General features: G+C 42.2%; 1 protein-coding gene across 1 annotated transcript in view; it reads right to left on the bottom strand.

The window, feature by feature from the left end:
• Positions 1–10939, bottom strand: part of nedd9 (neural precursor cell expressed, developmentally down-regulated 9) — an 80651-nt gene extending 69712 nt beyond the window's left edge. The window contains exon 1 of the mRNA XM_041184359.1: positions 10757–10939. Coding sequence (XP_041040293.1) covers positions 10757–10768 — 12 coding nt within the window. The 5' untranslated portion in view covers positions 10769–10939. The remainder of the gene's footprint in view (positions 1–10756) is intronic.
• Positions 10940–13272: the final 2333 nt, after the last annotated feature.

Below are 13272 nucleotides of genomic sequence, written 5' to 3'. Positions count from 1 at the left end.
TTTGGTTTTTTGATAGTGGCATTATAGGAAACATGGGTATAATTCTACTCTCAGAGTGAATGTAAGGTCTTATACATTAACTGTGCCCATTAATAACTCAGCCTAGTGACTTAATCAAACTGGCAAAAAAGCAAAGACCTCTCCCATCCTATGAGAGGAAACCAGTTCAAAGCTCACATTCTCTGTCGATGGCATGTTTGACTAGGATGTGTTTGCAGCTGCTGCACCCAGTTCCTGTACTATAACTGACTCTCCTTATTTTATCTAAACTTTTTTTAGTTAAATACAACGGGTGATTAAAACTCTGACTACCCAGCGCAAATGGCCGCTGGCTAAGTTAACATGGCTGCAGTGAACTTATTGTCACTCTCCTGCTTTATTGTCATATTGCCATATTTACTGGTGCTTTCCTCTGGGCACCTTCCTGAATCAGTGAACCTTATTACTCATTAAAAATTGTGATCCTAGTACACTGAAGCAATTGCAAGGGATAAGGGACAGAACAGCGTGTTCTGCCCAGACGTACTGAGCAATGAAAAGGAAAACTAACCGGAAAGTGATCCTTGTGACACCAGGAGTGAACATGAAAATAACATGGGTTAAATGTGTAAAGTACCTACAATTGTAAAGTGCAGTGATGCGTCAAGTGTTGTAACGCAGATAAGTTTTAGGCCAATAGACTTCTTGCCCTTTAAATTTGACAAGATTAAAAATAGAACTTTGGTTCCAATTCTGATGAATTGTGACTTCAGGGAATGTTTGCATCATTACAATGAGTAAATTTGGTTTTTCAAAATAAAATGACCCAACTCATAATCCTTACAGACATGCACTTGTACGTGAAAGAATGATTTCAGTTTGACTAGTTACTTTAAAGTATTTCCCTTCCTGTTAAGTTGCTGCCACTGCCACAAGCCACTCTCTAGCTAACAGACAAGCTGATCCCAGGCCACTGTTGATTTATGTGCTGGGTATGTGTTTGGAGCAATGCAAGGGCACCTCAGCAGTTCAGTAACCTCAGAGTTCCCTTCCCTTATTGCAGAGGAAGCACAGACAAATTCACTGGTCACCTACTCCCAACAGGAGTCTGTGCTCGCTAGCTCATCATGTGGGAAATCTCATGATCTGGCACACTACCCCGCAGGGCTTATTTTCCCCCCCATTTTGTATCTCAAAAAGTACAAGAAAATTCATAATTACAATGAGTTGTTTCCTGGTGACTAATCCAACAGCCCAAGCTATCTTTCTGACAAATATTTGGATGTGCTGTTCCCTTATTCCCACATTGTTTCAATCATTAGACTCCCCTAAAAACTTCTGTAATACAAAGCTACACAGCAACATATATCTCCTTCATTGCCCATCAGAAACCAGATTGATCAGTAATATTTTCAAACAACATCTCCCTCATTTAAGGGCAGTGGACTCAGTCCCAGCAGATTTCCAATAATCAGAGGCTAACTGTTTTCCTGTAGAGTTAAATGCTGCTGGAGTTTAATTGCTGAGGTTAGAAATACTTTGTTCCCCCCATCCCCCAAAACCACTTTAGCTTTGCAGAGTGAAGGTTGAATCATTTCCTTTTGTCAGTCTGTGACCAGAGGGATATAAATTACAACTGTTTTTGTTCCTCCTTCGAGGCAAAGATGACCATGGTTATTGTCTGCGGTGTTTGGCAGGGCTCTGGTGGTACCCACCTATGTACTATAGGTGACTGTTAAAGCCGATTTGTGCCAGAAAGGTTTTGCTGCAAAATTGGAAAGGATACTGCAGATGACCAAGTTTTGGATGAGTTGCTGGCTGGCTCAACATTTTCTCTGCTTGCATTTTCTCTCTGCTTTTGATTATGTGTTTGCTTTTGAAGGAAGTGTTTTTATTTGGTTGCAGCAGGTGCAGCATCCTGGGCAATCTTCTCCTAGGACTTGAAGCTGATATCAAAATCCCAAAGTGAAGCCTTCAGTGTGTCCATGAGAGTGCGCCCCAGGTTCAAGTTCTTCATAGAAGGTTCAATTTGGCAAGTGTCAGGCATTCTAGCTACATGACCAAACCAAAGCTGTGACTATCTCAATATGGTGTGGATGCATGGCAAGCCAGCTTGCTTGAGCACCTAAGCATCTGATATTTTGATCTGAACTTCAGGAGTTTGAAGGCAGCTCAACTCAAGCCTCTTGGCATGATGCTGGTACACAGTCCAAGTCTTACTTGAGTGGAGCAAGTAGGCAGGACTATTACTCTATAGACTTTCAGACTAACTCCTCTTCATTCCCAGTTGAATGCTAGAAGTCTGCTGAAGGCTATACTTTGGCAATTCTTGCATGTGTCTCATCTTCAATATAGATAGATCGAGAGAGTGTGCTGCTGAGATAAGTGAATTTATTCACAGCTAACAGGCTTTGGTGTTGAACTGAAACCTTGGCTTGAGAGAGGGCTTTCCTTGAGCAGGCTGGTACATTACTTCAGCTTTCTTTACGCTAATCGTAAGGCCGAAGAAGTTGTTGCATGCATTAGAGAACAGGTCCATGCTATGTTGCATGTCCAGCTCTGAATCAGCAGCTAGTGCACAGTCATCACCAAACAGGAAATTGTGAAACAAAAACAGAATTACGTGGAAAAACTCAGCAGGTCTGGCAGCATCGGCGGAGAAGAAAAGAGTTGACGTTTCAAGTCCTCATGACCCTTCGACAGAACTCTAGTTCTGTTCTGTCAAAGGGTCATGAGGACTCGAAAATTCAACTCTTCTCTGCCGATGCTGCCAGACCTGCCGAGTTTTTCCAGGTAATTCTGTTTTTGTTTTGGATTTCCAGCATCCGCAGTTTTTTGTTTTTATCTCTAGGAAATTGTGAAGTATGTCCTTGGAAATCTTGGCTTTTGCCCGGAGTTGTCTGAGATTGAGCAGCTTCCCATCCAAGATATATCTGATTTCGATGCCAGAATTGCCAACATGGAAGGCAGTAGAGAGCATGGTGGGGAAAAACCATGTAGGGTTAGAGCTAACATGCAGCCCTGTTTAACTCCATTAGTAACTGGCAATGGGTCAGAAGACTCGGCAAGATCCAGGACATGAGCATGTTGTCGTGGAATTGTCAAACCATTGAGGTGAATTTCTCAGGGCAACCAAATTTCTCCATTACCTTCCAAAGGCCTTCATGTTTGTCTGTGTCAAAGACCTTGGTCGGGTCAACAAACATGGTGTAGAGGTCCATGTTCTGTTCCTGGCATTTCTCCTGGAGTTGTCTAACTCGAACATTATATCAGTGATTCCTCCATCTTTTCAGAAACCACACTGACTTTTTAGCAGAAGATCCTGGTTGAGATGTTGCACTAAGTGGTTCAGATGGATTCTGGCAAAGATTTTACCAACAATAGCGAGGAGTGACATCTCTCTATGATTGTCACAAGATTGGCAAGTTCCTATTTGCTCGTATAGATGGACAATGGAGGCATCTTTGTATTCTTGTGAATGTTTTCTTGCTCCAAGATAGACTGAATAAGTTCAATGACTTCTTGACCAGGTAATGACCTCCAGCCTTGTAGGCCTCAGACTGGGATAGTATCAGCTCCTGGAGCTTTGCCACTATACAGGAGTTTGATTGCATTTGTCATTTCTAACAGCAAAGAGGTGTTAATGGCAAATTGGCAGCCTGGTGTTTACTTCTTCATTGATGGATAAACCAATTTAGGATATGGTTAAAGTGCTTTACCTATCTTTCTTTAATTTGGGCTTTCTCTGTGAGCAGTGTTGACTTGTTGGTATCGAAGATTGGTGATGGATTTCAGGGCATCGTAGAATCTCTTTCAGTCTTTGTGATCTGCATATTACTGAAGTTCGTCAGAGGGATATAAATAATCACAACTGTTAAAAATCCTAGGCAGCTCCAGATGGAATCTCAAATTCCAAACCAAAGAATCCGCCCTTATGCCAACTCCTATACACCCTTTGTCAACTCTAGCCAAAATAAGTTGGCCCAATCTTGCACATCATCTCTTGAATCATAAAACCGAATAAAAATATTTTTTATGCAGCCTAGAAACATTAATCTGTTCCTATGGCATTATTCATGTAGTATCTACAGAAATATCGAAGGAAGGGTCAGTAGTTACTTAATATGAAGGTGCTCAATTAAATTGTGGTTCTAAAGCACAGAATTTCTTAAGTGGAAACTCATCACAAAATACCAAAGCCCGCTCATCACAATGTAATGACTTTGGCGGCAGCAGTTTTCAGAGATCAAATGGATTAGATTGCTCTGACATTCGACAGCCACAGGCCTAGTCATGATGAAACACAACATCGAGAGTGATTATTTTTACATGGTTGCAGAGTATCACCATTAACATTACCTGTAGAAACAGGTCAGGAGCGAAGGCAATGACGGCAGTGTTTTAGTTTGTCGGTGTTTGCTGCCATTGCCATAAGGGTGGCAGGCACCCTTCCAATTTCAGAGGAGATAACTGCAATTGGTGAAGGGAGTTTGCTTTCCAAATTTTTCAATAATTGATTGTTTCTCAGTGAAGGTAACAATTATACTGAAATTTGTAGCTACTTCAAAAGAGATCCACACTAAGGGGATGCAATCTCAAGACAAACAATTGCTTAAACTGACAGCAGTATCCTGTCCTACTGACAGGCCCCAGGCAGCTCTGACAAGGTGCAGCACCCAGAATTAGGATAATTCTAACTAATTTATCAGCAACAGGTGATATTGTGATGATACAGTTGATGTTGTGTTTGAAGCTCACGTTTATCAGCAGATCCACCTTCAGTGTTAAATCCAGGCTGCTCTCCATAAGTAGTGTCAAAACAGCCTATAAATCTTATCCAAAAGGAATTAAGAAAGTTAGTTAAGTAGAGGTTACTACCAGGCCACAGTAGCACACGAGAGAAGATAATTTTTTTTACATCAAAGGAAAAGTCTTTGGTCTGGTGAAGAATAATGTACTTCCTGACCCATCCTTTCTCTTTATTAGTTCCTGAATAAATTGCTGTGAATCTCCCGAATGTTCTATATTTACTGAAGTATTGATTGGATGTTAGAACAGTGTTTGGAGCAGTGTTAAAGACAGCAGTTGTAGGAATACAGGAAAGTACAGGGTCTTCAGCCTATCTGGCCCATGCCAAAAACTAATAGCCCACATCATTCACTGTCTCAAATCCCCATCAACTTTTCTCCTTTGACTGCCTCCCTGGGCAGTCTGGTTCACACATTCACCACTCGCTGTGTAAAGCAGTTAAATCTAAACTCTCTGCGCAACTTAATTCTTCTAAGGTCTACACTTCTGAGTTCTGCTTTCCTGGTCCATGGCAATCTTAAACACTTTGGCTGGGATTTTCCAGGAAATTCTCAGCCATTATTGCAGCTTAATATATCTTTGCAAGAAGAATATCATCCTGAAATGTTCTCTTCATACGAGTAAAAACTCCCCAGCTCCTCAACACCATCATTTCCCCACGGTATCAGTTTGATTGCCTTGAATCAGAGCCCTGAAGAAGAGCCATACAGAACCATAACGTTAACTCTGATTCTCTTTCCACAGGTGCTGCCACACCTACTGAGTCTTTCCAAGCATTTTCTGTTTTTATTTCAGATTTCCAACATCCGTAGTTTTTTGCTTTTACTTTAGTGGTCGTTCCAGTGTCTTGTACAAATTTGTTATCACATCCAAAGATTAATGCGCTGCCCCTCTGGTCATGCATAGTAAGAGCTGATTGGCTTTCCTTACTACACAGTGTCAAAAATACTGGGCTAATGGAAGATTAAAAGAACGATTATTAAAATTCTCAACACTGGCCCATTAGGCGCAGTGACCTAAAGTGGCAACAATGTTGAAATTTTAGAGGTTAACACAAGTCAAAGCCAACCATCATTTCTTGAAAAGCAGTTTCCTAGTAATTAAATCTAAATCTAAATCTTCGTCTCCCAAGAAAATCTCACCATATCTAAACAGCACCTATACCATGAGAAAGTCCTTAAGTGATTAGGTAGAAATTTTCATGGTGTACTATGTAAAATGTTATGTGGAGAATGTGACTGTATACATTCCTTATGTTGTCTGTGATAACAGAAAAGCTACAAACAATTTTAAAAAGTTGTACCATCAATACAGATGATAAGTAAAATTAGGAGGCTAATCCATTTCACATTTTTTTCTTGGCAAAATAATTCATATAATGATTAGGAACTTAGAAAATGTAGACGGCCAGAGAGTACAAACAGTGGTCCATCTGGTTGGTCTCAAAAATTAATGGGCCAATTTTAGACTCCATCCCATCCCGCACCCCCCGCCCCCAAACCCAGCATAAGACAACAGAGGTTAAAATAGAGGCAGCTTTCTGCTCCGACCTTACTAAACTGTTAAAGTCAGGGTCTATCGATGTAGTTGAAACCCCAATAGAATTTTAGTGAGCAATCACATCTGATACCAGCCTCACCAGGAACAAAGGGCATCAAGGAGCACAAGGCTAAGTACAGAGCCTTTTTTAAATTCATTTTTGGGCGTCACTGGCTATTGCCCATTCCCTTGAGAAGGTGGTGGTGAGCTGCCCTCTTGAATCGCTGTAGTCCATGTGGTGTAGATACAGCCACAGTGCTGTTCAGAAGGAAGTTCCAGGATTTTGACCCGGTGAATTTAATTTTATAAAGGTTTCTTTGTGGACCAGAAGTACCACCCCGCCAAACAGGAGTTGAAATGGCCCTGACCTGCCAGTCACTCCACTGGCCCCACACTGACCTCTTTGGAGCCAGCTAAAATCAGGGCTTATTACTGTTCAATCACTAATTCCCTCATCCAACTATGCCACGCTAGAGACTTGCACTGCCTCGCTGTGTAGTTCATTCTATGCATTCACAAACCTTTGCATAAAGTAATTAAAATCTAAACTCTACCTTCCCACTTCTAAGTTTGGCAATCTCAGGCCAAAAGCTACATTTGAACTTTGACCCATCATTAACTTCAACAGTATTGTGCTTGAATGTTGTTAACTGAACACTAGATGGCTCCCCAATGGGAGTAGGTGCATTATAAAACTTGTATTCAAAGTTCTTTTGTACTGCTTTTGTCATAATTTGACAGAATACTCTAGAGGACCTGGAAATAAAAGCAGTTAGTTATAACCACAGTAATCTAAATGTGTATTTGGACATAACAATGTACAGTGAAACACCTGTTAGTGCAGTCAAATAAGACACTAGTGCTCCCAAGTGAAAGTTTCCCTCAGCCAACAAACTTTAAAACAAGTGAAGCGTATAGTTCAGTGTTGCAGTTTGTTAGAGGGCCAGCACATTGCACCACTGAGGAGAGTAACATGTGAACCTTCCATCGGTGAATCCCCACAGCAGCAGTCCCTGATTTTAGTGGAGAAGGCTAGGAGTGGAGGCAGATGCTTTTTTTAAAGGGAAAGCTAGAGTTGCTCATCATCACTCCCACACCGCATCAACCCGCTTCCACCCCCGCCCTTGGCAGCAGCTCCTTATGTAGTAACATTCAAGTATTTTTGCTTGCATGAGCCATAAAAAATAAAACAAAGCCTTGATGGGGTAGTGGGCAGTATATATAAATCCATAGCCCCATTAATTTGTCGATTTCCCAAGTTGCTGATCCTACCAGATTTTGGTGTTCTGTTTTAAGACTGACACACTGACCATAAAATTCAAAGAGGACAAACAATCAAATAAAAAATACATAAGCACAAGTAGGATTGAGTTCCAACGGCAAGACATTCAGGCATCAAGGGCGCTCGTTCATTAGAGAGACAGCAGCAAAGGCCGAGGAGCAGCTGACCCCTTACCATCTTGTATGGTAACCAGAAGGAGGTGAAAAATCAGAGCTTGAAATACGTCATTACTGCCCTGGCGATTGTGTAAATTTTATCAATCAAGTGGCTGTACTTACAGAACCACCTTGGAGTGAACTCATTAGTATTGATGAGGGTCCATGGAAACAACAAGCTTACATCCTGCAGAATTGGAACAACAACTGTGTGTCGTTGCACAAGTTGCAACTTGCCCTAGAGCCTGAGGAAGTCTGTATGGAACTGGTGGGATGTCATCATCCTCCAGAAACCCCACCAGTTCCACTCCGTGTACAGAGCAATTGATTAATTAGGAAAAGTTGCATTTATATGGCATCTTTCACAACCTCAGGATATTTCAAACACTTGAATATCAATATATTACTTTCTGAAGTGAAGTCACTGCTGTAATATAGGAAATGCATCAGAAAAACTGTTACTCCAAAATCAATACTTTTTTTAAACTCTTTGAATGATTTTCAGCCAGACTGGTATAATCCCACAACAAAGTGCTGTTCCAAACATCTTAGAGCCCCCATGGGTGCAGTTGCCAAGACAATGTCGTAAATGGTGTCAGGGCCTGTCCCGTTCATATAAATGACCCCATCCCTAGGGTTTGGAATGCCAGAGCAGACTTGGTGTCCAGAAGTCCCACCTTTCTGGTGAAATTTCAGATCCCACCTCCTCTTTATGTGGATCTAGGAAAACTTAATAGGTTCCGCTGCCGCCTTGGTGCTATTTTAGATTGTTAATCAATTTTTAAAATACCATTTATGAAGCCATTAATGTTGTAATTTGAGAAGCTCAACAGTATTTCTGCGTTGACAAATACAGTCTACATTAAGTTGTGGTCATTTTCTGGTGCATTTCTTTTCAAAATTCAAGGATTGAAAAAAAGGATTATTTATCCATCTGCCAATTTAAAATAAATATAAACTGAAAACAAACTGCAATGTCGTCCACAGCTGGCTAAGATCCAAGCAAAGAGTTAAATGCTTGTCATGTGTGCAGAATATCCTAAAGCAATACACACACAATATATTTATTTTATGCCGTATCTGTGGTTTCAGGCTGATCTGAGGAGTGGGGTAAAGTGCTGATTTCATAAGGTTTTCAACCACAACACAAATCCACCAGTGTGAATTCAGTTTAGCCGATTTATCTTAACTCATTGACATCTTTATTGTACATCCATCTCCTGCTGCCTATGCCTCCCCTCCACACCATGCTGGGGTGCAGTTTCTCAGGTGACATCAACACTCTGCACCTTAAGTGACAATATGGGTAAATCGAGACAAAACAACTGTTGACTATTTGAACTGTCCAGGGCAAATAACAACCAAACCCACACTTTACAGCTGGATAGTGGTCAGGAACAGTCACCCCAATTAGCGTGAGAACTCTGAGACTGATCATAACATCCTCACTACTACCCTGCCCGAAATCACCTAACTCAGCACAGAAAGGGAATGAAACTTGACATTGTGTGGCTCAGTGTAGTTCAGGCCACATTATCCAGGGTCACCCCACAGCAAAAATGCTGGAGCTGAAGGGGACACTATCTAATTCCCAAGGACCAGAATGAGCACCACCTATAAGCAGGGATCCTCACTCAACAGATGGTAATACAATGGTGAAATGCTACCAGCTTTTCAATCTCATTCCTCAACACTATGTCACAGCCCAGCTCCATCTTTTCTTTTGTCCATTAAGTGGATTGGATACATTGACTCAGTTGTGCGGTGGATTGTTGTAATAATACTTTGTGCCGGTGGAATTCGCATCCACTCAAAAGGCATTTGGAAAAGCAAATACCACCCTAACTACAGTAGATCAGTTGTGAGGTAATTCTAAAATAATGTGACATTGATGAGGTCAGATGTGGGAACCGTGAGATCTCGTTTTATTTTTATTCAGATCTTGGGAGGATTACAGAGCGGAGCGAGATTGATTCCAGAACTGAGGATGACTATTCTCGGACTTTCTCCTCTTGAGAGAGAGAAGGTCGACGGCTGATCTGATAAAAGCATTAATAATATGACGGGACTTCCAGGATGTGGGTTTGATCTGCTGTGTCTGCAAATAAAAGAAATACAAGGGTGTATAGTTTGGAATGAAGGGCGACAAAAGGCTTTGGAAGATTCAGGCAAATAAGCTGATAAAAACATAAAGGTTGGACCATCGGCGACGGTATTGGAACAAGAAACTGTGATGGGGTTCAAAAAAGGCACTATCTGCTAGCAGACAGGGTTCTGGGTTTAGAAATACAAACAGTCGGCTAGGTGGACCCACAATTTTGTCCGAAATTAACGTTCCGCAAACAACTGGTATCGCAAGGCGCCACAAACCAGCTTACTGCTGCTCCTATTTCTTCTGTTCTTAAACCAGGTTGCTCTCGAACACCTCCAATGTCCCGTATTTTTACAGTATCATGTTGCCTCCATGTCCACTCACTTGGAGAAGTGTATGGGAAAGAGCGTAAAAGGCAAGATCGTGAATTATCCGGCGAAATAGGGTAGAGACAGAGAATGCCACATCAACTGAAATGCTGAATACTTGTGAAAAACTGCAGAACTCCCTCAAATTATTTTCCTGCCACACACACTACATATGTAGATCATTTATTTTAAGTGCAAGTTTTCTACAAGGAAACAGAACTTCCTTTTAATAGGGATCCTTAAATGTAAGTGAAGTTACACAACACACAGCCCTGCGCTTTCAGGCTCAAATAAACAAACTGCAGTGACATCCCACCAACCCCACCCCCACCGTCTTCCTACAACCGAGCAACGGCAATCCGACACAGCTCAAGTGTAGAAAGTTCGCATTCAGAGTTAAAGCAGAGCCTGGAGCAATAACTCAGCAAGCCTTTGCAGTTGGAACTTTCAATCAGCCACGGTTTCCAGCTCTCCGCAGCGAGGCAGCCGACAACACCAGCAAGTTGCAAAGAAAGAGTAAAACCCATTTTACCTTACGCTTCATTTTAATGATCCTCCCCAAGTGTCAGACTAACCCTTGGTCTGCAGGGTACATTCAGCACTGTGGTCTCAGAACGTATCACAAGCAGGAGGTCATTGCCAAAGCAGAGAATGAAGTTGAGTGTAGTCTCTATCGGTACCAGCTCCTCACCCTGCTCGCCTCTCTCCCTGTCTCAGCTCCTGCTAAACAGACACGGCAGCAAAGCTCCACTCATTTGCATGATGTGTAGAGCCGGCCTCTCATTGGCTCAGAGAGAAGCTCTACTGTTGCATCGGCAAAAGGTGGTGCTTCAAAGTGACCAGCAAAGAGAGATTGAACAAGAAAATTGTGAATGTAACATCCTGTTCTAAGATCTGAAAGGAAGGAATACTTTATCAGATTAGTCAGACTTAAATAATAATAATAAAAAAATAAGCTCACAAAGCGAATTCTGGAAATCTTATTCCTGTAACCTAGCAACCATCAAAACGGCCTCCCAAAATGGATTCATTTCAAAGCTTCATGCGCCCCACATGAAATGGCCCAGGAAACAAGACGTTTTCTGTTTACAATCTCTTCTATTGACCTCCCCCGCTGACATTTTTAGTTCAGTTTCTCCCTTATTCGGTGGGAATTCAAAGCAATCTGACAGTCAGATTCCAGGGCAATGACAACGACTCGCCCTGTACACAACTGAAGAAACCCATCAGGCGTCACGAACTGTCCCTGTACACACACCTGGATCCACAAATACCATATTATCAACACATTCATTAGAATTGCTTTAATCAATGTAATTTTCTAACACATATACACTGACCATTGTATTTCAGCTCAAATCCACCGTGCCACTTATTCTTGGCTTCTCCAGCCCCACAGCTTTCTCCTCAACTCCCTCCTGCCTAAGTTTCCCATGTGGGGAATGGTACAACCTGGCGTTACCTGGCCTCACTTGATATCTGCATATATGCATGGGGGTGGGGTGACTGTAGATGGATCAGGAGCACAAACTTGACAAAAACAGAATTACCTGGAAAAACTCAGCAGGTCTGGCAGCATCGGCGGAGAAGAAAAGAGTTGACGTTTCGAGTCCTCATGACCCTTCGACAGAACTTGAGTCCAAGAAAGAGTTGAAATATAAGCTGGTTTAAGGTGTGTGTGTGTGGGGGGCGGAGAGATAGAGAGAGAGAGAGGTGGGGGGGTGGTGTGGTTGTAGGGACAAACAAGCAGTGATAGAAGCAGATCATCAAAAGATGTCAACGACAATAGTACAATAGAACACATAGGTGTTAAAGTTAAAGTTGGTGATATTATCTAAACGAATGTGCTAATTAAGAATGGATGGTAGGGCACTCAAGGTATAGTTCTAGTGGGGTTTTTTTTTTTAATAATGGAAATAGGTGGGAAAAGGAAAATCTTTATAATTTATTGGAAAAAAAAGGAAGGGGGAAACAGAAAGGGGGTGGGGATGGGGGAGGGAGCTCACGACCTAAAGTTGTTGAATTCAATATTCAGTCCGGAAGGCTGTAAAGTCCCTAGTCGGAAGATGAGGTGTTGTTCCTCCAGTTTGCGTTGGGCTTCACTGGAACAATGCAGCAAGCCAAGGACAGACATGTGGGCAAGAGAGCAGGGTAGAGTGTTAAAATGGCAAGCGACAGGGAGGTTTGGGTCATTCTTGCGGACAGACCGCAGGTGTGACTGCTGTTTTTTCACTTCCCTTACTCAGGGTGCTGAGCCCAATTGTACCATTACTGTCCCATCTGAGATCAATGCAACATAGACTGAAGATCACAACTGGGCCTCCCTGGAGATACTGCTCACAGATGAAGACTTCAGCCGTCAGCCACTGGCTAGGCTACATTGTCTCTCACCTAGAGGACACAGAGGACAAGATCAAAATTTCTTCTTTCAATTCGGATCTGTAAATGAGGGTATGTACGATTTAAGCGCTGGAGTAAGCCATTCAGCCCCTTGAGCCTGCTCCGCCATTCAATAAGATCATGACGATCTAACTGTGGCCTCAAATCCACATTCTACCTACTGCTGATAACCTTTGACTCCCCTTTTGGTCAAGAATCTATCTACCTCTGCCTTAAAAATATTCATTTACACCGCCTCCACCGCTCTTCACAGCAGATTCCAAAGATTCACCTCCGTCTTACATTGAAGGCACTTTATTTTTAAAATATGTCCCCTAGATCGAGTCTCTCCTGCAAGGGGAAAAATCCTTTCAGCATCCGTTCTGTCAAGTCCCCCAGAATCTTATATGTTTCAGTAAGATCACCTCTCAATCTTCTAAACTCCAAAGGATACAGGCCCAGCCTGGCCAACCTTTTTTCATGAGATGGAAGTGCATGGTAAAATCGGGCAAAGTCAGCATGGTATCATGAAGGGGAGGTTATGCCTGACAAATCTGTTAGAATTCTTTGAGGAGGTAACAAGTAGGTTAGACAAAGGAGAGCCAATAGATGTTATCTACTTGGATTTCCAGGAGGTCTTTGATAAGGTGCCGCACAGGAGGCTGCTCA

The sequence above is a fragment of the Carcharodon carcharias genome, chromosome 3 (assembly GCF_017639515.1).
Source record: "Carcharodon carcharias isolate sCarCar2 chromosome 3, sCarCar2.pri, whole genome shotgun sequence".
In the NCBI taxonomy this organism is placed as follows: domain Eukaryota; kingdom Metazoa; phylum Chordata; class Chondrichthyes; order Lamniformes; family Lamnidae; genus Carcharodon; species Carcharodon carcharias.
This window is presented reverse-complemented; position numbering and strand designations above follow the sequence as displayed.